General features: G+C 41.4%; 1 protein-coding gene across 1 annotated transcript in view; it reads left to right on the forward strand.

Annotated features, from left to right (window-relative positions):
- The window catches only part of ARC5 (P-loop containing nucleoside triphosphate hydrolases superfamily protein), a 363,658-nt gene that overhangs the window by 228,648 nt on the left and 109,436 nt on the right, over nt 1-25,574 (forward strand). The window contains exons 5-6 of the mRNA XM_089397159.1: nt 14,107-14,264; nt 14,380-14,440. Of these exons, the coding sequence (XP_089253285.1) occupies nt 14,107-14,264; nt 14,380-14,440 (219 nt within the window). The remainder of the gene's footprint in view (nt 1-14,106; nt 14,265-14,379; nt 14,441-25,574) is intronic.

Here is a 25,574-nt window from a genome sequence, read left to right on the forward strand (position 1 = left end):
GGGATGCCTGAATTCAAAAGAGCATGAAGGAACACGTCTGAGATGTATGAAGGAACATCTTACAAGGGGACGATACTCTCATGTAGCAGGTCCACAGGTTTGGAACAACCCAAGGGGTTTGAGATTCATGATCGGAAGTCCCATGTATGCAGTTGGAAGAAAGGCCTCTTTGGCTTGAGCAAAACGCCGGGGGCTTAATATGAGAGGATTGATAGCTGTTTGATGAAGCTGATTCACTAGGAGTGAAGCTGATCCAAACCATTACTTGAAGGTTGTGGATGATCGAACTCTCATGTCGGTGCCTTCGGAGGACGAACTATTTATGACAGGTGCAGACCCTCTCATTTGCAAAAGTAAGAGGGAGTTGGATTCCAGATGCGGAATGGTAAACTCTAAGCCCGTGACTACCTCGAGGATCTTAACTTTCAGAAGTTATATGGTAGTGATGCCGGATCAGATTTTGTAATATCCCTAACCCAGAATATTCCTCGAACCCCAGCAAAAACTCCAACCAAATATGTGCAGATGATATAATAACCCAGAAATGACAAAATAACAGTGGTACAACATATAATAATATAAACAAGAAATATAAATAGATACTCAAGAAATGCAGCGAGAAATGCTAAGCCATTTTATTATACTGAGCAATAAAATGAGTACAAGAGGTGATCAGACAGATGGCACCTCAACTTGCACAAGGCAAGTGAAGAAATACTCTCAGAATAACAACAATAGCCTCTGTGCGTGGATGCTGCTGCTGCTAGGAAACAAATGATGATTTGGCGCTGCTCCCCTCGGAAAATGCTGAAACTCTGGAATCAGGCTCTACTCCAAAAACCCAGAATTACCCAGAAAGCTTTCCTGGAATAGTTGACCCCCGAAAATCGCCCATTTGGGGATCTGTGCAGTCCCTCAATGCTATGCGTTGCTACTGAAGAAACCCCTCCAGAACCCTACCTGAAACTCTGCCAAAATCCTCCAAGATGCAAGGGCTGATCCCCTGCTCAATCACCTAGCATAAATCCTCATGCAAAAACCCCAATCCAACACTGCTGCCAGAAAGAACTGCGTCCCTCTCCCATTGTTGCGCAAGCCTCGAAAACGCTGCTAAAACTGCTATTGGAATGTTGATAAAACTACTGCTGAAATGCCAAAGGAAATACCTTGCCCGAGTAGGCACTCGAAGTCCCCCGAGGCTAAGGGTGAGATCTCCGAACGGAGACACTCAATGCACTAAATAGTGCTGCAGACTAGCTAAACAGCCAGCGTGCTCAGAAGTCGAAACGACTAGCTCAAAATCCACATAACTGAATGATCCAAAATGAGGGGGCTTCTCTCTATTTTATAGCCTCTGCCTCTCACAATCCTTAGGCTCACCTCCTCTTGCGTGCTTCTCCTCTTGCCACGTGTTCTTTCCTCTTGTGCAGTCTCTCCATGTGTCTGCGTGGGCTCCATTTCTGCGTCCCCCTTTGGCCCCCTTGGCTCCCCTTTAAGTCACAACGTTGTGCTACCTAGGAAGTGACTTTTTATTCTAAAGTGAGTTATGTCCCCCTTCCTCACTTTTTTATTTACAAATAACTATAGAAGGCAAAAATTGAACAAAATCGAATATTCCAGTTAGCCATAGCTAATTAGGAATATTACAGATTTGGGAAATGCCTCTGAGTTTCACAAACTCATATTAGCATTGATGTTCTTGGTGAACTTCTATCTAGATATATGTTTTTGTAGTTAGCATGGTGAGCTCATATATGGTTGAGCCTAACTAGATTGGTGCCAAGGATCTTCTGAGATATGTTCGGGGAACAATCTCTCATAGATTGAGATACATTGTCGAAAATATGGAGCTGCATGATTATTCGAATACTAATTGGGCAGGCAGTGTGGAGGATCGCAAGAGCACTTCCGAGTGCTGGTTCTCCTTGGGTTCTGTTCGATATCATGGATGTGCATGAAGCATAATTCGGTTGTTATAAGCACCACTGAGACCGAATACATGTATGATCTCGTGTGAAGCTGCCTAGTTGTGGAAGCTCTTCAGCGCGTTGTTTGCACACATGATGAATACCACCGTGATCTTTTGTGTAAACCAGGGGGGGATCCGATTGTTAAGGAATCCCATATTCTATGATTGCTCCAACAGATAGAAATCAGATACTACCTTATCTGGGATATGGTATGTTGATGAGCGAGGAGGCTCCATCGCATTGAGATTGATGTATAGGTCACTAACATTTTGTCAAAGCCCTGGGGAAAGGTCCAATTTGTGGCTTTCCCGGACAACATGGAGTCGTTGAGAGACTCTCTTATGAGTGTCCTGCATGCTGCATGCATTGAGCTCTGGGAGCCCTAGGGGGCTTGGGGTACTTATTGGAGCAACCAACGACCATAGGGCGACTCACCCTCCCCTAATGGTGCGCTGTGTACACGGTGAATGGCTCAGCCTTCCCCTGTGATACCCCGAGGTGACTTAGGGACATGATGAATGGTTCTCCTGTCGAGGCATCCTACCCATGTAGTCTGGGACTCATGGGAAGTACCTCTCATTTGGCCAATGAGCAGGGAAATGGGGTTAGGGACCATAGTAGTACTATCGATGGATGCATCGTTGTATCTACTGTACTCCCTATGCTAGGATGACCTTCATTGATCTAGGATCAATGAAACTGATCTAGGATCAGTATGCGTGGTTTGAGACACTCTCTTGTGATATTGATCTGGGATCAATAAAACTGACTTCGGGTCAATAGAGAATGGTATGAGACATTATCGATCAATTCTTCTTCGTCATGGTTTAGTAGCGCAGAGCAGGGAAGAGATCAGCAGAGTAGAGCAGAGATCAACAGAGTAGTGCAGGGCACTGATGGCAGAGATAGCACAGTCGGACAGATGGATTAGCGGATGGAGTTCTCCCTAGTTGAGAGGGAGTGTTAAAATTGGCAACTAGGGCCAAACTCCATGTGGGTCATCTTATTTATGGCAGCTGATATTTTTCTTGGATCCCTCTCATTGATCTAAAGATCATCTGATTTCGATAAGTATTCATGGAGTTATGAATTTATTTGTGTTATAAGACAATTCGTCAAGGTCGACCAACAACCAAATAAATCCCGCATGTGCTCAATGTTTTAGTATAAAAGGAGATGACTTGAGAGTCATTTCTCACACACTTCTATCTTGATTTCTCTCTCCACTTGTCTTGGGTTTTAGTGGAAGAGAAATCTAGGAGTGGAAGCCCTAGATGCAGATGGAAGGAAACCCTAGATGTAGACTAAAGGGTGCCCTAACGCAGACCTAAAGGCTGCCCTAAAGGCTGGTCTAATCCAACCCTAAACGCTGATCTAATTCAGCCCTAATGCAATCAAGTTTATGGGCCAAGTGAGGGTTTGTAGGTGACATCATGGTAAGTAAGCGCTGTTCCAAGTGCATAATGCTGGGCAGATTAGGCCGAGGAACAGCTGTGTGGACAATAGAGTTATAGCCGCAATATAAGGGGTCAAAGGAACAACGTGGAGGTTGCCCTAGACAATGTAAAGGGGCTGAAGGGACAGCGTGACCTTAGCTGCAATTTGAAGGACCAGAAGGACAGCGTGGAGGCTGCCCTAGACAACGTAAAGGAGCTGAAGGTACAACGTGACCTTAGCCGCAATTTGAAGGACCAGAAGGATATTATGGAGGCTGCGTTAGACAACATAAAGGAGCTGAAGGGATAGCGTGGCTTTAACCGCAATTAAACAAGGCCTAAAGAAATAACGTAGGAATGGAGGGTTATTCCCTTGCTTAACCGCAGTCTTTTGAAGGCTGCCTTGCTTATTTGTATGGAAGATAAGGGCTGTAGGGTGATGCCCTATCCAGTGATGTAGTGTAGTAGTGCAACATGGTGAAACAACACATGGCAGCAAGGGTACATGGTGTTGCTCAGCAAACAAGGCGACTAGTACAATAGTGCTAAGGTTACATAGTGCTGCAAACTAGTGCAACAAAGTAAATAGATAACTGGGCTACATGGTGTTGCCAAGATGCATGGACAAGCAGGCTACATAGTGCTGCAAAGTCACATAGGACAGCAACAAGGTATAGCAACTATGTTGGGACAACAACTATGATGGGACAACAGACATTGTACCACAACTGTGATATGAGATGGCAACAAAGTGGGACAGCAGCTGTGATATTACATGGCAACAAAGTGGGACAACAACTGTGACATGACAACAATAAGCATGGTGCAACATGGCAAGTGTGGACAACATGGGCATGGTGCTGCAAGCACATGAGACATGCAGTATGACAACATGATTCAACCATGGCACATGGGACCGCAGTGCAGCATTAGGTGCAACAGTCATGAGGTCCAACATTGTGATGATGGGTGCAACATGGTGCAGCACGGTGAGGTGCAGCATGATGATGAGATGCAACACGATGATAGGTGAAGGAGTCACCTTGGAGAATCAATTGAAGCAACATGTCTTCAACTGATCTCATCTTCTTAGAGATGATCTATGTTCTTATTTAGATAAATCAAAGTGTTGACTTCTGTTGTAAATGTACTATCTCTCTTTCTCTCTCTACTGAACTATTGAAGAACATATAAGTAGAATTGATCAAGGGTTTCCCGCAAGGAGGGGAGGAACACGTGGCAAAAGGGGAATCACGCAAGAGAAGGTGATCATTGGGATTGAGAGAGGCAGAAGCTATAAAAGAGAGAGGATTCCCCTCATTCGGTTATGTGCATTTGTGATAGTCGTTTTGGCTTAGAGCACGCTGGCTGTTTAGCTAGTCTGCAACACCGTTTAGTGCATTGAGTGTCTCCGTTCGGAGATCTCACCCATAGCCCCAACGGACTTCGAGTGGCTACTCGGGCAAGGTATTTTCGTTGGCATTTCAGCAGCAGTATCTTCAGCATTCAGCAATGGTTTTATTAGTGTTCTGGAGGACTGCGCAGCACTGGGAGAGGGACGCAGTTCTTTTTGGGAGCAGTCTGGATTGAGGGTTTGTGGAGGATTTGAGCCAAGGGATTGAGCAAGAGATCAACTCTTGCATATTGGAGGAGTTTGGCAGAGTTCTGGGCTGAGTTTCGGAGGGTTCTATTCAGTGGCAGCGCAAAGCAGTGAGGAACTGCGCAGAACCCCAAGGGGGTGATTTCGGGGGTCAGCCATTCTATGAAAGCTTTCTAGGTTTTTCTGGGTTTCTTGAGTAGAGTCTGATTCCAGAGTTTCAACTTTTTTTGAGGAGGGGAGCAGTCCCAAATCCTTGTTTGATTTCTAGCAGTAGCAGCAGCGCAGCAGTTTTCCCAGCAGCTTGGACACAGATTAGAGAGGGGCCATTCCTTTGCTTTTATGAGTGTATTTCTTCACTTGCCTTGTGCAAGTAGAGGTGCCATCTTCTTGATCACCTCCTATACTCATTTTATTACCCAGTATTAGCATTCTCTCTGCATTTCTTGTGTATCTATTTATGGTTTATTTGATATATATAATATCATTGTTACCTGTATCTCTATGAGCATTCTCGGCTATTATACCACTTGTGTGTTTCTATTATACTCTTAGACAGAGTCTGGAAAGGGCCAGTTAGCCTCCGGATGTCGTCCTCTTTTTAGAGGCGACATATCTGGTAAATGCCCTCCCAGTCCATCTCTAGTTGGAGTTTGCTTGTGTTTGGGGTATATTTCTGATATGGGATATTACAGTGGTATCAGAGCTTAGATCTGGCTCAACCTATGGAGCTAGCAATCTATGACACCGGGAGAAACCCTATATCTGTTACAGAGGTCAAAGATACAGAGACGTTGGGCGTAGGTTGGAGAATACCTACAGAGAGGGAGACTGTGTTCCGGTGGTGGACGCAGAACAGGAGGAGCCTGTGGTGGACGCAGAACAGAGGGAGCCGGTGGTGGACGCAGAGCAGGAGGCTCCAATGGCAGATGATGACGGGAAGAGATTTGCGGATATGCTCCTCAAATCAGTGCAGGATTTGTCGAGGCAGATTGAGGTGATGGGGCAGAGATTCACGACAGTAGAGGCCAGACAGCGTGAGAGCCCATGGGTTTTCCAGGTTGGTGAGGGATCGGGTGCATCCCACCATTTGCCAGAGCAGCGTGATACTGCGCAGCAGGTGACCTCACATGCCCCTACACGCTCTACCATGCCCACTTTCTTAGGAGCAGACACGAGGGCCGTAGCCCAGCAGGTGGCAGAGCCTGGACACATGGGTGATTATTTTGCAGAGTACCAGGCCTATGGGCAGGAGTTCAGGGAAGCCCTCTCATTTCGTGATTTTGTTTGGCTCTAGCGAGATAGTAAACCCCGCGATCATCACAGAGGGCACCGACATTATCATGATGGTGACACCCATCGTGCAGCGAGTAGATTCCACTTGCCTACGTTTGATGGCTCATCAAACAGTTCAACAAGGTCTTGGGTGGAGAAGCTGGACATTTATTTCCAGCTTAACCAGATGTCAGAGACAAAGGCCGTCAAGGTGGCGACATTGCATTTGGATGGTGAGGCCTAGGATTGGTGGTTTCATGGGATGGTTACACTAGGACACTCCATGGTGACGACATATGCCGAGTTCACCAGGAGATTGATGGAGCGATTTGATCAGAGGGATCCATAGCAGCATTTTGTTGAGCTGACAAGGCTCAAACAGACAGGGAGCCCAGATACCTACATTGCAGATTTCTTGAGGGTCTCAGTGATGGTGCCAGATCTATCCATGGCACGGAGGATCTATATGTATGTTGAGGGGTTAGCAGAGCCACTTCGGGGTCTAGTCCAATCCGCTAGACCAACCACCCTTCAGGATGCTATCAGCAGGACCCGGGACCTACAGGATGTCTTACCCGGAACTGGACACCTTACCCCCGGAGACAGACTTTCCGGTCTAAGGGGAAAGATGTGAGGATTCCACCTCCAAAGGGGAATCCAGGACGAGTGCAGATTGATGATGATGTCAAGAGGGAGCTGAAGAAGAAGCGGTTGTGCTTCACATGTCAGGAGCCATGGGCACCAGGACATAGATGTGCTGCTGGAAAGGCACATTTCATTGAGGTTTTCTCCGAGAGTAGTGGAGAAGAGGATGTCAAGGATGGTGTGGAGGCGGGAGATAGCCATGATGGACAGGTACCTTTGCCACCTCCACCGCCAGTAGCAGGTGGTGCATCTTTTGCACCCACCGGAGGGGCCCTTGCCACATTGTGAGGAGTTCCCAAGTATCTGACGCTATGCGTATGAGGGATGTTACGTGGCCAACGAGTGTTAGTTTTGGTTGACAGTGGGGCGACCCACAACTTCATCGATGCACAGATGGTTGAGCGGAGAGGCATACAGACAGAGAGCTTCGATGGGTTTTCATTCTTGGTCCCAGGAGATCAGACCATGACGTGTGCTTGATATGTTCCAGAGCTTTCAGTGACAATGGGCACCTACACATTGACTGACCACTTTTTCGTGGTCGATATTCCGGACACCAAGATGATACTGGGTGTTTAATGGCTCATCACTCTAGGGAAGGTCACGACGGATTGTAAGACCCTAGAGATGGAGTGGGATGATGAGAAGACAAGGAGGCATGAGAAGATACGGGGACAGCATACGTATCCGCTGCAGACTGTTTTGGCTCATCGGATGGAGGCAGTCTTTCGGAAGGGAGACATAGAGTGGGCAGTAGAGTTGCGTGCATCGGAGGCAGGGACTACATGGCAGACAGTGCACCCGGAGATACAGTCCATCCGTGACCGGTATGCCATAGTATTTGGGGAGATTCCTTCGGGTCAACCACCGGACCGGGGGTTTGAGCACACTATTGAGCTTGAGCAGGGCATACAGGCAATGATTACTACCCCCTATAGGCATCCCAAGGCCTATCTGGAGGAGATAGAGTTGGCCATTCAGGAGTTGTTGGCTCTTGGGTAGATCTGACCGAGCACGAGTCCTTTTGCTTCTTCTGTGGTGTTGGTGAAGAAGGAGGACGGTACATTGAGGATGTGCATTGACTACAGGGCCCTGAAAAAGAGGACACTGAAGAACAGGTACCCCATACCCAGGTTCGACGAGTTGATGGATGAGTTGAGAGGAGCACGGTTCTTCTCAAAGATTGATTTGAGATTAGGGTACCATCAGATTCACGTGAGGGAGCAGGACATTCCCAAGACTGCCTTCAGATGTCACTATGGGGACTTTGAGTTTTTGGTGATGCCCTTCGGGCTAACCAATGCCCCAGCTACATTCCAGTCTTGCATGAATCACATCTTCCGTAGTCACTTGAGGAAATTTGTGTTGGTGTTCTTTGATGATATACTCATTTACAACAGGACGTGGGAGGAGCATCTCCAGCATATTGAGACAATATTACGCATCTTGGAGGAGCAACAGTTCTATGCCAAGCTCTCCAAATGTGAGTTCGAGTTGACGGAGATGTTATACTTGGGACACATCATTGGAGTGGACGGAGTGAGGGTCCATGGGGAGAAGATTAGGGCCATCAGAGATTGGTCGGAGCCAAGAAACGTGACGGAACTTCGAGGATTCATTGGCATTTGTACTTACTACTGGAAGTTCGTCAAAGGCTTCTCACAGCTTACTGCACCTTTGACAGATTTGACGTGGAAGGGGGCATTTAGTTGGTCGGATACAGCGCAGCGAGCCTTTGACAGGCTCAAGGAGGTTATGAGCAGCTGCCCAGTGCTTGCATTGCTAGATTTTACGCAGCCATTTGTTTTGGAGTGTGATGCGTCAGGCGAGGGGATCAATGTAGTATTGATGCAGGGAGGTCACCCTATAGCCTTTGAGAGCCAGAAGCTCCTTCCGCACTAGAGGTTGTATTCTATATACGACAAGGAGATGTTGGTCATCATGCATGCATTGGCTAAGTACCGACAGTATTTAGTGGGGAACAGGTTCAGGGTGAGGACTGATCACAACAGCCTCAAGTTCTTTTTGGAGCAGAAGCAGTGGCAGGAGAGGCAGCAGAAGTGGATCAGTAAGATCCAAGCATATGAATTTGACATTAAGTATGTCAAGGGTAAGAACAACATGGTAGCAGATGCCCTTTCACATAGACCAGCCACGTTATCTCTTATGAGCTTGGATACAGACTATAGGGCTTGACTCTTAGTAGAGTACTCCAAGGACAGGTTTGCATGTGAGATTCTAGACGGGTAGGTGGTAGATGACAGGTTCAGGGTGATCGATGAGATCATCTAATACAGGGATTAGATCTTCTTGATTGAGGGGTCTTAGCTCAAGAAGAAGATACTCTAGGCATCACATGATTCACCATTGGCAAGCCATCAGGGGTTTACCAAAACCTACAGGGCCATTAGAGAAACGTTCTCCTGGAAGGGCCTCAAGGAGGACGTACTCCGGCATATCAAGGAGTGCGATGTTTGCCAGCGAAACAAGGGAGAGATGAGCCATCCCACGGGTTTATTGCAGCCGCTACCCATTCCAGAGGGGAAATGTGAGAGCATTTCGATGGACTTTATCACAGGATTGCCCACGGTACAGGGCAAGGATTGTATCTTTGTCGTCGTTGACCAACTGACAAAGTACGCACATTTCTTTGCCATATCCGCACACTACACAACAGCACAGGTGGCCGAGCTGTTCTTCAGGGAGATCTTCAGGCTACATGGTCTTCCTAAGACCATCGTCAGTGATAGGGACAGCCGTTTCATGGGCGGGTTTTGGCAGGAGCTTTTCCGGTTGGTGGGGACGGAGTTGACTCCGAGTACCAGTTATCACCCACAGACGGATGGGCAGACAAAGATAGTTAACAAGTGGCTGGAGGGCTACTTGCGTAACTATGTCAGTGGGCAGCAGCGAGCATGGCTGAAGTGGCTGCATCTGGGGGAGTATTGCTACAATACTTCACATCACATATCCATTGGTATGTCACCATTCTATGCCTTATATGGGTATCATCCTTTATCTTTTGTTGACGTGATGTTTGGTGACAGCAGGGCTCCTAGAGCCAAGATTTGGATCCAAGAGAGTCAGGATATCCTCCAAGCTCTCAAGGATAACATGGCTACAACGTAGAACCAGCAGAAGCTGTATGCCGACAGGGGTCGGGTAGAGAGGCAGTTTGAGATGGGGGACATGGTCTACCTACGATTACACCCATATCGACAGTCGTCACTGAAGCAGAAGGGGGCTGAAAAGCTCAAGCCCCGCTTTTATGGGCCATACAGGGTGATACGTAGGATTTGACAGGTTGCATATGAGTTGGAGCTGCCCCAAGGCAGCAAGATTCATAACATTTTTCATGTATCATGCCTGAAAAAGGCATTGGGGCAGCAGGTAACAATGATAGATGAGCTACCACCTATGGATGATGAGGGGCATTTGGTATTGCAGCCGAAGGCTATCATTAATACCAGGGAGAGACAGTTGCGGAGCAGGACGGTCCGGGAATTCTTGGTGAGGTGGAAGAATTTGCCAGATGAGGATGCCACTTGGGAGAATGAGAAGATCTTACAACATCCATCACTTCAGTTGCTTGAGGACAAGCAACATTTTGCCAGGGGAGACTGTAATATTCCTACCAAATTTTTGATTTTGCCAAATTTTGCCTTCTATAGTTATTTTGTAAATAAAAAAGTGAGAAAGGGGGACATAACTCACTTTTAGAATAAAAGTCACTTCCTAGTAGCACAACGTTGTGACTTAAAGGGAGAGCCAAGGGGGCCAAAAGGGGGACGCAGAAATGGAGCCCACGCAGACACATGGAGGGACTGCATAGGAGGGGAGGAACACGTGGCAAAAGGGGAATCACGCAGGAGATGGTGAGCATTGGGATTGAGAGAGGCAGAAGCTATAAAAGAGAGAGGATCTTCCACTAGATGCTTCCTTGATGACGATCTTCCTTCTTCAAGAATGACAATGCTTATTTTTTAATAGATGTTTGAGATGAGATCCTTTCTTCAATAAAAGGGAGATCTCTTTACTTTCTTTGGTGATATTGAAGTGCTCTTCTTGCTTCCTTTTGGCAATGATGTAGAATAAGGAGGCTTCCAAGAATACTTCAAGTGTGTAGAGTCCTTTGAATTGAGGTAGGGTTGTTGAGGTCTTCCTCTTCTTCAAGATGATAGAGTCTTTGTGATGGGATGGATTGTTCTCCTTGATGCTCTTCGTTCTCCTTGATGATTTGATTTCCCTGATGCTCTCCTTATGCTTGGCCCTTATATATCCTTCTTTAGTTGGATGATCTTCAAGCTGCCTTGACTTGTCACCTTAGCTTTGGTACCATGTTGAGAAATCAAGGACAACTAGATTAGGGTGATTTCTCTTACTTTGATAACTGATTGTGATGTGTTTTTACTTAACTTGATGTACTTGTAATTAGGTTCTTCATTGACTTGATTATTATTGTCTTCTTACCATCAAACAACTTCAAAACTATGAAGATCAATAGAACAAGAGGATACAAGATATATGCTGCTAGCCAGGGCCCAAACCTCTCCCTTTGAGAGGAAAACCCACAACAATTTTTCTCTTCTTATAGAATCTTCAAATAACGAATTCCAAGACTTAAAACCCAAGACAAAGACCCCTCCAAGACCAAGTTAACCTTTCCTTAGATGAGCTTGTCCTTCAAACTGCTTCAACACTTCTGATTTTAGCCTCTACTCAGATTTTTTGCCACTGCTTCAGCTATGAAATTTTTGGTCTCTACTGCAAAAACCCTAACTCGCACGTGTGGGAAAAGGTGGTGAAATTATTTGTGAAAGTTTCAAATATTGTAGCAATTGGAAATTATTCTTCGAACTCTAAATTGCTTAACAATTTATTTGCCCACAAAAACAACGAATAATTCACAATTGCAATCTTCACCAAATTAAATTCTGTGGAAGATAAACTTGAACTGAGAAAATACTAGCACACACAAAAAAAATTGACATAGTTATTTTTGGAGAAAAGTCCCTGGAAAAACCCAACTTGGGAAAACCAATGCAACAGTGGAGGGTTTTAATTATTAAGCAACAATGAAATAATCTGAGTACAATCTGGATGCCAAAGACTGGAAATCATGCAGAGAAAATACTGGCACAAATCCATACAACCTAGATTTCACACTGAGCTGCCTCTTCAGTCTGCCACTGACTCTGGAACCATTCCTCCTGATTTTTGTGATTTTTTTTCTCCCTCGGGAACTCTGAAATGACTTTCCAAATCTGCAAATCAAATTGCCTGTTAGAGGCTTCTGCGCAACTCTTGCGTAGCCTCTTCGTGGCTATCTTTGCCTCTCTGCAACGTACTCTTCGGAACTGGAAAATCTTCCTCCGGATCGCTATCCTCGTTCCTCTCTGTCTCTGCTTCCCTTCTCTTGCTTGAACTCTTCTAGTAATTGTTGCTACTCTCTGAAAAATTGAACTGCCTAAGGAAAATCGATCTCAAGTGTGTGTTCTCCATCTATCCATTGGCTTCTTCTTATAATCTTTTGTTGGACCTCGAACGACCAAGATTAAAACTTAATCAAGGGCTAAGATTATTTCCTAGTCGATCCATGTGAGTTTCTAGATGATTCACACCTTTCTCAATTAACACTGATTAATTCACTGCTTTTCCTAAGTTTAGATTTAGGAAATATTTAAAAATAGGTTAATAATCTAATTGAGCCATCTCTAGGTGGAATTTCCAGAAACAATTTCTTGGTTATGGAGAACTCCTGTGTTTTAGCCTTTCCACAAAGGTTTCGAGACTAGAACACCTCTGTAGCTACAAAAACTAACATTATTCTTCTCTCTCCTTTGCTTGGATGGCTTCTTCCTCCTTGGAAATTTGGCTTGCACAATGCAAACTTGATCTCTTTGACACTAAATTCGGTTCCTTGATGTGAATGCAATTCAGTCTTGCTGTAACTGAAAAATGCCCTAATTCTTTCGCACGTGTGAGAGGAATTAGCCCAAAAAAATCTTTTATAAACTTCGCTATTCCTTCCTTTATCTGATCTCTTCCGTGCTCTCCTTCTTGGTCTCTTTCTTGTTCTTCAACGAGCTTATTAGATTGTCTCTTCAAATGAGGTCAAGCTCCTATATATATAGGCTTCTTGTGTGGTCGAGTTGCCCTTTATTAGGCTGACTTGTCTTCTGTAGGACGACTTCTCTTCTTGTAGGCCGGCTTGGTGTTGGAGGGAGATTTTTGACTCTTTTGACTCATAATAAATTCATTTGACTTGATACATGATGCCCAATAGGGTCTTTTACATATTCCAATGACTCTTTGACTCTATGACAAAGCCCTAGAAGCACACAATGGGAGCTTGACCTAAAAAATATTAACCTAGAGCATGAAATCCATGCTATAATAATAATAAATTTTTCTTTCTCTTCACATCAAATACATAAAATCGATAGTACATAAGACATTATGAAGACCGAACCTAGTTACATTTTCCAACAAGGGGCACAACAATACTATACACAAAACTTTTGTTCAAATGTCTAACTAGATCAGGATTTATAAACAAGTTACCTCAGTTATGTTAGGGATGATTAGGTCAAGAACCCTATTCGGTGTTTCCAGCCCACAAAGGGAGTGACATGTCCTAGATTAGCCGATCAATCCATGTCTGTGATATAGTGGTCATGGAGTGGGAGAGACTTTAAGGAAAGTGCCACCGCATGAGGCCAGCTATTTGAATTATTTTCTTGACCAAATGTACAATTTTTTTGTCTTGTTTATGGATTAAGCAGGTATATATTTACAAGTCTCTCATTTCAAGAAAACTAGATATATCAAAGGAAACTATGGAAAAAGATAAGAGAAATATGTCTAAATAGTAAATACTAAAGATCTAGAGTCTTATTGACAGTCTTTTTAACTTCCTTTAGGGGAACGTATCACATGTAAATGTTTTCTTATTATTTAGTGATTAACGTAAAACACAACTTCAAATTAAAAAAATTTATTGAGTTCTTATACCCTTCCTGATATAAGAATTTAACTAACAACTTATAGGTTGCTGGTATATGGATGCCATACTTTATATTTTTCCATTTCGTTCCTTTCTATAGGTGTTTACCTGACTTCATTTTTCTGCATCAATCTGCATTCTATCAAAGACATAATCTTAGTAATTTCTTTTGTGCAGAATGGTGGAATGCGCCTTTATGGAGGCGCTCAATATCACAGGGCCATGGCAGAATTCCGTTTTGTTGTTGGAAGCATTAAATGCCCATCCATAAGCCGAGAGGAGATTATAAATGCATGTGGAGTAGAGGATATTCATGATGGTACAAATTATTTTAGGTACTTGGCTTTTTCTCTTATGACATTGCTGCCCGGTTTTGGATGCCATTAAATATTTTTCTTTTTTATACACTGGCAACTGACGTTTCATTCCTAAACGCTTTTTCATATGTAGAACTGCTTGTGTGATAGCTGTTGCAAAAGCACGAGACACTTTTGAGCCGTTTCTTCATCAAGTAAGTTGTAATATACTATAACCTGAAATTTGCTTTGCTTGAAATAGAGGAGATTTGAAGTACCTTGAAATTGTTATTTTTCTGAAATTTTCCACATTACAGAAATGGAAGGTAATTACAACATATATACTAGATTATAATGCATATATTTGTAATGTCCTGGTTCACGCCATTTAGTTCAAATACTTATGTTCGATAGAGGAGTAAGTAAGTAGGAAAGTAAGTAAATTTATTAATGTCCAACTGATGACCACAAAAGTAGGTTAATGGGACTGAAAAAGAGTACGGTCAGTATGACTACAATGTGGGAGTGCAAGTGCATCCCCTAAAAACGTGTTAAAAATAACATATAGAGAGAAAGAGGCCTGTGATAGTGTTGCCAGGGCACATATAATAGTATATAAGAGACTGGTAAAATACAAAATACTCAATAGTCCATGGCACTATACAAATTGTAATGGCCAGTTAAAAAGGAATGAGTGAGTGAGATGGTGAGGTCTGGAAATGGAGCTAGAGATGTCGGGGGCTCCTGAGTCTAATGACCAATGGCGGGGAGGCGAACTTGGTACAGGTTTGCTGTCGAGGTCCCCTGGGGCCAGTAATGGATCCAACTGTATGACCCTAGGGGGGAATGTATGAGCGAGGGAGTCAATTTCCAGAAATGCTGTATATATATGCTCTATGATATCCTCTCAATATCTTCTCCAGCATGTCTCAAAATTGAATTTCCACTTCCATTATACAAAGATGTTTGTTAGCATGCCCCGTGGGACATCTCTCAATAGAGACCTTGTTAAATCATTGAGAATTTATGAAGTTTTATTTGAGAACCGTTGCTTTCATTTAATTTTGTTTGGATATCATGAGTTACATGTTTCTTATTTCCTATCAAGAGAGAAAGCAGGTACAGATTGGCATTCTGGTTCAGAAATTACTATTGGTTTTACCGATGGGGACTCAGTTGCGTAGTGGATCCAATCCGGATCCGCTGCAAACCAAACCATTATTTGGTGCATGGTGTCTGTAACTCTTGCAGTATCCCTCTTGTGGTAATATGCTGGGCTTCTAAACAACAAGTCTGCAGTTCTTTTACTCGCAATATGGTATACATTACCATTTATGCATATTGCCAGTGGATTGGCAAATATTGAACTGCACTTAGATAAGATACAATAACATAAGATAAATATATTAGTATGCAACAAAAGACCAAAAGGTAGGTGAGTGGGACTGAAGAAAAAGAAGTAAATCAAGAATAAAAACATGCAGGAATGCCTAAGAATCTAAGACTACTCTAAAATCATAAAGTAAGCTCAACTAATTGATACATGAATAATGTATGAAAGGGCATGATAAAGTAATGCTCGACATGACAACAAGGCCGGCCTGTTACCCATCACATGCCGTCATATCTAGTTGCACAGGACAGATTTGATGATATCTATTGATCACTTGACAAATGCAGGGCCTATTTTATGGACACACACACTTCCCCGGGCATTACCCTTATGGTATTTTTTTAATATTGACTAACTGCTCAATAGTTAGGTGTGTGATGTTTAGAGGGATGTGGAGAGTGCAAACATATTTGTTTATGCCCTTAGAGTTTAGTAGGAGCATTAGTGATATTTTGATGCATTTCCAGTGGTATGATGCTACAGTTGATATATAATATGAACACTTCAGTTAATTATTGTTCAATGATACATGGTTAGATGGGATTGATCACACATTTTTCCTATGTGATGAAGTCTTCTTGCACATTGGTCTATATTTCACTTGATGATGGCACATCTTTGATTATATCATTTATCAAAGGTTTCCTAGCTTATTGACCCATTTTTACTATGGTTTGGAGCTGATTATTGATAGATTTGATGGTGTCACAACCTCCTAATGTTGGGCTATATTTTATTTGATGATGGAAAATTGTTGGTATATCATTTATGTAAGGGATCCTAGCCTTCAGACCCATTTTTACTTTGCTTTGGTGCTGGTTATTGATGGATTTGATGGTGTCACACCCTCCTAGTGTGAGCACCATAGCTCAGGGTATACTTTTGGTGATTATTCTCATTATTGGAGGCATATACTATTGTTTTTGATGGAGCACTTCCTTCCTTGCACACATTTCATGTTGATATGATCGTTTTGAGATGGTTTAACCTCTTTTTGATCACATGGACCTCCATAGTTTGAGCGCTTGGTTTCATTTGCTTGTATCTACATGGGAGATGCATTTTTTTGCTGGAGGATCATAATATTTTGATGGAGTGTTGCCGTTAGTGCACATATTGTGAAAAATCGGTTACCTGATTCCTACTGCAGCAAACTGATTATATTTCTCCTACTTGTTAAATTAATTGAACAAGTTACTTGCAATTTTCTACGGCAAATACTAAATACATACATTGCAGCCTACACCAAATAAAACTGCGGAAACTAAATACAGCACACGAGATAAATAAACATCACACACATCTATACAATTATTTTTGGACAAATGTCCCCGAAAAGCCCATTGTGGGAAAACCGGTGTAGCAGCTGAGGGTTTGTATTATTAAGAAGTTTTTGAATACAATCTTTGGATGCCTTGCTGGCTATCCAGTACAAAGAATATCATTGACAGAAGAATAGTGAGAAGTACCTCACACTATCATAGGCGATCCCGACTGATCCAGCCGCAGAATGGCTTGCCCCTTGCTACCTCTGCGCAGTCACTGCGTCAGCCTAGCATCACAACATCTAGGGACAACATCACTCCGCCTGCTGATCGATTTGCCTCCTGGGAACTTCGATTTCCAACGACCGGTCTCACACCTCGCCTTCCGGCTTCAGAAATCTATTCCTCCAGCAAAATACGGACCTCCTCAAGGCTCTTCGCTGCCTTTGCGTTAGCCTACGCTAGCCAAATTAGCCTCTGCGCTGCCTCGCCCAGATCTCTCTCTGCCTGCTCTGCTGAGTATTCCCGAATCCCGGATCAAGAGAAATCTCCAATTGGAACTATCCCTGCCCCTCAAGCCTCCACTTATAATCTTTCTGTTGAGAACCAATGACCCAGATTAGATCCTAATCAATGGCTCAGATCATTTTGGTTTGATCCTTGTCTTCTTCCAGAAGTTTCACCCATAGTTAGATTAATACCCTTTAATTATTTTAATTACCTAAGTTTAGACTTAGACCTCCATTAAAAATAATTAATTATTTTAATAAAACTGATTCGGGTGGAATTTCCCAAAACGATTTTTGGGTATTGTGGAATACATGTGTCCAAGCCTCCCTCCAAATTTTGAGGCTTAGAGCACATCCGATGCTACCAGAAATCAACATTCCCTCTTAGCGAGGAATGTGCTCTAGTAATGCAACTTGTTGAAGCATCAACCTTCGCTTTAACATCTCCCTCTGTGCTGCTGATGTCTGACATCGTTGCCCACCAACTACTGCGCAAATGCTGCATTTGTACTGTTGCTGACACTACCACTAGCAACATTGCATCTGTACTGCAACTCCCTCTTTAATTCTGCATCCGTGTTGCTGCTGGCCCTGCCACTGCCAACACTGCTTTTGCACTGCATTCTTCTACAACTGTTGCTGCTATTGCATCAACAACGGAAAAGAATCCCAAATTACTAAACTAGTGCTTAGTATGATGCATCTGTTGCTGGAGTTCTGATTGCTGCTAGTATCTGCGCTGACTGTAGAGTCTCATGACTGTTTTGTTTTTGACACCATTTCCATCCATTTTTCCTCTTTTTATCATTGCTATCAACTCAAATAAACAGTAAAACTATAGATTTTGACATGGTAAGGTACTCAGATGTCTTATTTTTCATATTTATTAATGTGCCTTATTATTAAGTTAAAAGATTGTAATAGCTACGGAATTAACACGATTTTGCAACTGTTTCATGATTCCGCAACTATCTCCATGGTTTGCTAGATTCCAGTATGCCAGCCAAGCAAAGAAGCACATGGGCAGATGGGGATTGATCTCCTCATGGATCTCCTCCTATTCACCCGAGCCAAATCATCAAGGAAATCACCCAGTGGTGCAGTAAAAGAAGCAGGTCAATACGTGGATGAACAAAGCAGCCAGAGTTCAAATAGACCACAACTCTCCGATTTGCTTTCCAAATAGCAAATCGTCGAGAAACACTATTTCTCTGTTATAAGATTAGAATTCAGATTAGGATTGTTTTAAGTTTTTAAGGCATAAAAGTCTCAATCTGTTGAGCACGAATTCTATATATATAACTCTGAAAACAGAAAGCGAGGACGCATATATGTAATCGTTAATTAACAGTTTGAAGTTTCATAACTCTGTTCTTTTTAATTGAAGAAGTATTCTTGTCAATCCCATGAGCAATTAGCTGTTGAATTAAAGTCTTAAAACTCACTGTTTTGTGGAGGGTCCCTACAAACTGTCGAGGTTCTTTCTTTTATTTCTAGTTCAGTTCATTTTGCTTTTGTTATTTCCAAAATTGCATTATCGCAACTTCAATTTCTTTGTAATTATTTATTTACAGTGTTTCGTTTGCTGTCTGTCAATTTCAAGTCATTTGTATGCTTTCTAAAATAGGACTATTTACATAACCCTCTTCTTTCCATAGCAATTACGTTTGATCATATCACATTCATTCTGTTTTCGATTTATTATTTCAAATAGAATTGTTAATTGCAGTGTATGCAGATCTTGACATAGATTTCTTTATAAATTTATTCTTATTCTTTTTAGAGCAGTAATAATTGTCTTTCTAGAACATAAGTAGTCTAGTTATAGATTCCATAATAACTTTCTTTTTAATTCTTTCAAAAAACACAATTTATCTCTAAGAAGTATTCACAAAATTTACAAAGTAGTTTTTCTTTTCCATCACCTTGCATAGTAATTCTTTTGAAACTAACAATAGTCAGTTAAATAGGATCATGATAGCTTGTCTTACTTTCCTTTTCAAGAGTTGATTGTAGGAATTTAATTGTAAATCTTCAATTTTCATTAGGAACATAGGAATAAAGAAAATCCTTAAAACAAACACGATCATCATCTTAATAAACTCAAAAGGGCTTTTAGCATATATACTATATAGTGCACTTGCACTTCACAAGTTTACCAACTTCGGTCGATAATTTATGTAAGCAATTTAAGAACATTGAATTGACTAAACATTTTGGCACTGTTGCTGGGGAAGTGTAAATAGAAGTCTTGATTTCTTAAAAAAAAAAAAAAAAAAAAAAAAAAACCGTGATATGAATAGGGAAAGAGACTCTAGGGGTAGATTTGTAGGTAGAGGAAAGAGCTTAATTCCAACAACATCACTTACTCCACCATGACCTCGTAGTGCTAGATCACTCACACAAACTCGAATTCCATCCATAGCAGGCCAACATAGACTTCCTGAGGTATTAAGATTCAAAATCCAACCTAGAGATTCACCAATTTCATCAACAGAAGCCATAATTGAAGAAGATCCCATATCCCCAACAATAGGAATAATTTTCCTATCTTCAATTGGAGAACAACTTCTAGCTCAAGAGTTGGAAGTTCCTACTGAAGAAGAGGAAGAAGAAACCTACTTCAAACCATTGATAGAAGAACCGGAGGAACTAGAGGAGGTTGAAAACCCAATCTTAGAACCAGAATCAGAACTTTATATTAGTTCTGAAGAATCTACAATGGCTGGAGAAGGGGCAGGAGAGGTACATAATTTAAATGGTGAACAACCTAGGATCAGAGGAGGAAGAGGAGGTGGAAGAGGAGGTGGAAGAGATGGAGGAAGAGGAGGTGGAGAGAATATAAATCCAAAACCTTTTGGATTTCCAATCCTCGATGAAGATACAATTGTAACAATGAAAAATATCTAACCCTCTATCCTTCCAAACTTTGATGGATTAAGAAGTGAAGATCCTGAGACATTTCTGTTTGAATTTGAAGTCTTTTGTAGATCATATGATTTTCTACATGATGCTCAAAAGTTGAAATTATTTCCTGCAACCCTTAAAGGTGCAACATTAAAATGGTTTATGGGTTTAGGAATAAACTCCATAAGAACATGGAAACAAATGAAAACTACATTCTTAGAGAAATATAAGAATTACTGTATGCCCCATTACATTAAAGATGAAGTCTTTAAAATGACACAAAAAGAAGATGAAAATCTTGAAGATTTCGTTGTAAGATTTTCTTACAATGTAAAAGGGGGAAAAATGAATAATCTAGATGAGGAAACTTTGAAAGCACTCTTATTGAAATCAATTAGAGATGAGTGGATTGATCTTCTCAATCTAATGGGTAAGAGAGACATTTCTCAATTATCACTAGGAGAAATTTGTGAGTTGTGCATACACATTTCAAGAGGCAAAGCAAGAACCAGGAAAAATCCAAGAGATCTTCTTCTATCAAGGATTAATAAATCTGCAAATGGGACTGTAAGTAGAGAAGAATTAGGAAATTTGCTTGATAATTTTAAAACAGATATTTTAGGGAGTCTTAGTGAACAAATTGACACCCTTAAAATACAAAACAAGAAAAAAGCTGAAAATGCTGCATTGTCCATTTTTTGTCCTAAGTGCAGAAAGAAACATGCCTTGAGAGAATGTCCTCTTGATTTAAAAAGTATAGAAACTTGTGTTATTTGTGCGGAAAATCATGATACAAAAGAATGTCCCTCAATACCAGGTCTTAAAGCTGTTTATCAAGAAGGAGTATCAAATCAGATAGATCCTCTCTGTTTTATTGCTAAAAGACCTTGGCAGAATCCATAGCCAAATACAGCTCAAGGTTTTAATACTCAACCATTTGCACAATCTTCGCAAAGTAATTGGACTGCCCCAATGCCTTGGCAATCTTGGCCACAACCTTGGTCACAAGGATGGCAAAATCCTTATGGAAAATTCCCTCAATATCCTCAATATCCTCAATTTCCACAATTTCAACAATCATATCCTACTTTTCCTCCACAATATTATCCTCAACCTGTTCAACAAACTCAACCTCACGATGTGAATCCACATCTTTCATTAACATTTCCTCAAAGTCCAAATCAATTGCCTGCCGAACCACTTCCAAATCCAAATAATAATAAAAATTCACAACCTGTTTACAATATGGAAGGACAAAAATTTCAAACCTACATGATAACTCCACTAGATCTAAATAATGTTCAACTTAGATCTGGTAGAATATTAGAAAAGAAGTCCCCCTCAGTTGTTATTCAAGAAAGTGAAAAAGAAAAGATCCCTGAAGAAGAAAAGTCTCTTAATAATAAAAAATAAGAAACTCAAAAACAAGTTACTCCAACACATTCAAATAACTCAACTCCTATTATGGAACAACCTTCAGTATCTGTTTCAAAACCACCTTTCCTTGAAAGATTAAAAATTGATGAAGGGGTAGAAAAACAAATTTTATTGCCTGATTACGACATGTTAGATGAACTGAAGAATGTTTGCATAAAGATTCCTTTGCTTCAAGCCATTAAGGAAATACCAATTTTTGCAAAAACAATTAGGGACTTGAGCATAAAAATACCTAGAAGAAAGAGAAAATAAATCAAAAGAATCCAACTTGTTGGAAAAATTGCAGATATCATGATGGGTAAAACAACAATTCAAAAATATCTTGATCCAGGAAGTCCCATTGTGAAAACACACATCAATGGTGTAGAGATCCCAAATACATTGATTGATCTAGGAACAACCATAAATATCATGAGTAAATAAACTATGAATCAATTAAAACTTTCTAATCTTCAATATACACCTACACTATTACAATTGGTAGATAGATCTGTAATCAAACCTGATGGTGTATTAGAAGACATATGTATCCTTAGATTCTTGGGAATACCCTATTGATTTTATGATTTTAACACCCAAGAATAACTTAGGAGGACATCCATTGATTCTAGGAAGACCATGGCCAGCTACAACCGATGCTTTCATAAGTTGTAGATCTGGTGACATGTTCATTTTTTATGGGAGTACAACAAAGAAATTCACACTGTATCCACCAACAAAAACAACAGTAGAGGTTGAAAATGAAGAATGGATAGATGATGACTTCGATATAAGACCAATCTTTGCTACTTCACAATTAGATAAGAAGATCAAATTTTAAATTTAATGGAAGATAATGAATCTTCATCATATTGTGATTCTAGTCAGAGTTTTCAAGAGCAATGCAACGTTGAATATTTATCATCTCGTCAACTATCCTTGCACTCTACGGGAAAATTTGGCAATTTTAAAATTGAAATATTTCCAGGAAAAACTTTGAATATCAACAATAGTTTGGATGAATTTCGAAAGAATGAATTAATCAAGATGTTACAAGAACATTCCTCCGCTTACGCATGGGAATATACAGACATGAAGGGAATTATTCCTAATACTTGTAAACATCATATTTACATTGAAGAAAATGGAAAGCCAATTCGACAACCTCAAAGAAGAATGAATCCAAATCTAAGGGAGATTATTAAGGAAGAACTACAAAAATTGCTGAATGTCAATTTCATCTATCCTATATAAGACAGTTAGTGGCTTTCACCCTTAGTAATTGTTCCTAAAAAGAATGGAAAATGGAGAGTGTATTGACTATAGGGAATTGAATAAAGCCACTTTAAAAGATCACTTTCCACTTCCTTTCATAGATCAAGTTTTAGATACATTGGCAGGAAAGAAATATTTTTCATTTTTAGATGGTTTTAGTGGGTATAACCAAATCCAAGTAGCCCCAGAAGACCAAGATAAAACCACCTTTACCTGCCCATGGGGAACTTATGCTTACCGAGTACTTCCCTTTGGATTATGTAATGCTCCTGCAACATTCCAAAGAGCAGTATTAGGCATTTTTTCTGATCTAATTCATGATTGTGTGGAAGTGTATATGGACGATTTTACAGTTTATGGAAATTCTTTTGAAGGAGCTCTTAAAAATTTGGAAAAAGTTCTCACTAGATGTAAAGAGGAAAATCTCTCATTAAGCCATGGAAAATGTTTTATGATGTTTACCAAGTGAATTGTTTTAGGACACCATATTTCATGAAATGGAATTAGAGTGGACACATCTAAAGTAGAAGTTATTTCTAAATTATCAATTCCAACTTGTCAACGAGATGTTAGAAGCTTTTTTGGTTTCACTGGTTATCATAGAAGATTTAAAGAAAACTTTACAAAAATTGCATCTCCACTTTTCAAACTACTCATAAAAGACTATGAATTTAATTGGAATTTTGATTGCCAAAAGGCCTTTGAGTCATTAAAAGAGAAAATCTCTCACCCATTCTTGGAGGACCAAATTGGAAATTACCTTTTCACATTTTGACTGATGCTTCAAACCAGGGTTGCAGGAATCGCCCCCCCCCCCCCCCCCCGGATCCTAACCCGGAACCGCGACCCGTGCGGAATCGTTTCGGAATCTCGAGGCGAAGCGCGATTCCAAATTGCAGGTGGCGCGATTCCGTTTTTTAAACACGCTTCCTGGTTTTTAGGTGGCGGTGGCCCGGATCCGCGCTTCGGAGGGCGATTCTGGCATCCGGTTGCGCCACGCAACCCGCCCGGAAGCGCACGCAACCCGCACGCAACCTGGACGCAACCCCGACGCAACCCGGATGCAACCCACCAATATGACATCATTCTCATATAGGATTCCTAATACCATATAACTTGAGCATTGTAGCCTGAATATACGGTCTTACTGCTCTGAATACAATGTCAACTCAATGAATATACATTGAAAAAGGGTAGAGGGGTCTTACTGCTCTGAATACAATGCCAACTCAATGAATATACATTGAAAAAGGGTAGAGGTACCATACGTACAAAGCAGAGAGCCATATATATATCTACTGAACTGATGGATGCACTTCTATATATTCATATACTGTACCATCATACATAGGGATGCCATACATATTTGTGAGATTGATACACACACACACACATAAATATATACAACTGTTGAAGTTGAGGTCATGCATATACTGCTGTAATTAGAACATAGCAATACCATACTCAAGCTATTTGAGCAGTGATATCCATACATAATGCTAAGTGCATATAAGAATGAAGAAGTCTCTGCTTATAGGTTTATACCCATCATTGCCAATATTGGGAAGCCATACCAATATTGATCTATATGAGAAACGATAACATATATATGACTGAAGCAAGTGACATGTCCATATTGAATTGATGTCATGAACAAATGTCATAATGCAAAGAATCATACTGAAGCATATGCCAATGATCATATGACACTATTGGTAAATCATACCAGGAGCAAGAGCATAGCCATATAACGAACGTCCAATTATTCCAGAGGTGCAGTATCAAATTATCAATACACTGTGAGAGTAGATCTGAGAGACTTCCTTGTAAAGTCTGCAATTCTTGCTAATGTAGTTTGTTGCCCTTACCTTGCTTCAAATCACTGTGATCTTATGTCCAACTATGCTTCCACCTATGCTGATCTACTAGGTATTCAATGTACTGCTGGTGGGGCTTAAGGTTCCTCCTCAAGCCTCCTACAATTCACAGTTTTGCTACAGCAAGGTCTAGGTCTTCATATACATGAAAATATACTTGGTTATAACTGCACTGATCCTCAGGATGACTGTGGCCTGGGTAGAGGACCTTAACTAGGCCTTCACCCCCTCAAAACAGACCCCCCAAGCTGCTGTAGAAACAACCCTTCTTTGTGGCCTAGAGAAGAATGAGAATCTCCTTCGATGACAAGGAACCACCCCCCTTTACCTGTGCTGTTGCTTGAGATGACTGCAGCTAGGGCAGTAGGTCCCTTCTAGGCCTCTTGGCGCTCTCAAATCCTCCTCCTCATACAGCTGTAGCAGCACCTTCCTGCAGCCTTGTAAACAGAGACAAACCCTCCACAAAATAGCACAGAAAAAGCATCAATACTTCTTGACTTGTGGCCTGATCTAGCAAGTGAGATGCTGCCCTAAATAGTCTTGAATTAGCTCTCCAAGCCTCCTTGCTGGCTGCTTCCATTAAATGCTGAAGGAGGACTTTGCAATCATGGTTTGCATTTTCAAATTTGATTTGTGGCCTTCATGAGCAATTGAGCCCAGCTCTGACATATTCCCAAACTTGAATTCTAACAGTCCCTTGCTTGATA

The sequence above is a fragment of the Pinus tabuliformis genome, chromosome 1_2 (assembly GCF_031772625.1).
Source record: "Pinus tabuliformis cultivar Carrire ecotype Pingquan chromosome 1_2, CPIR1, whole genome shotgun sequence".
NCBI classification, from domain to species: Eukaryota; Viridiplantae; Streptophyta; class Pinopsida; order Pinales; family Pinaceae; genus Pinus; species Pinus tabuliformis.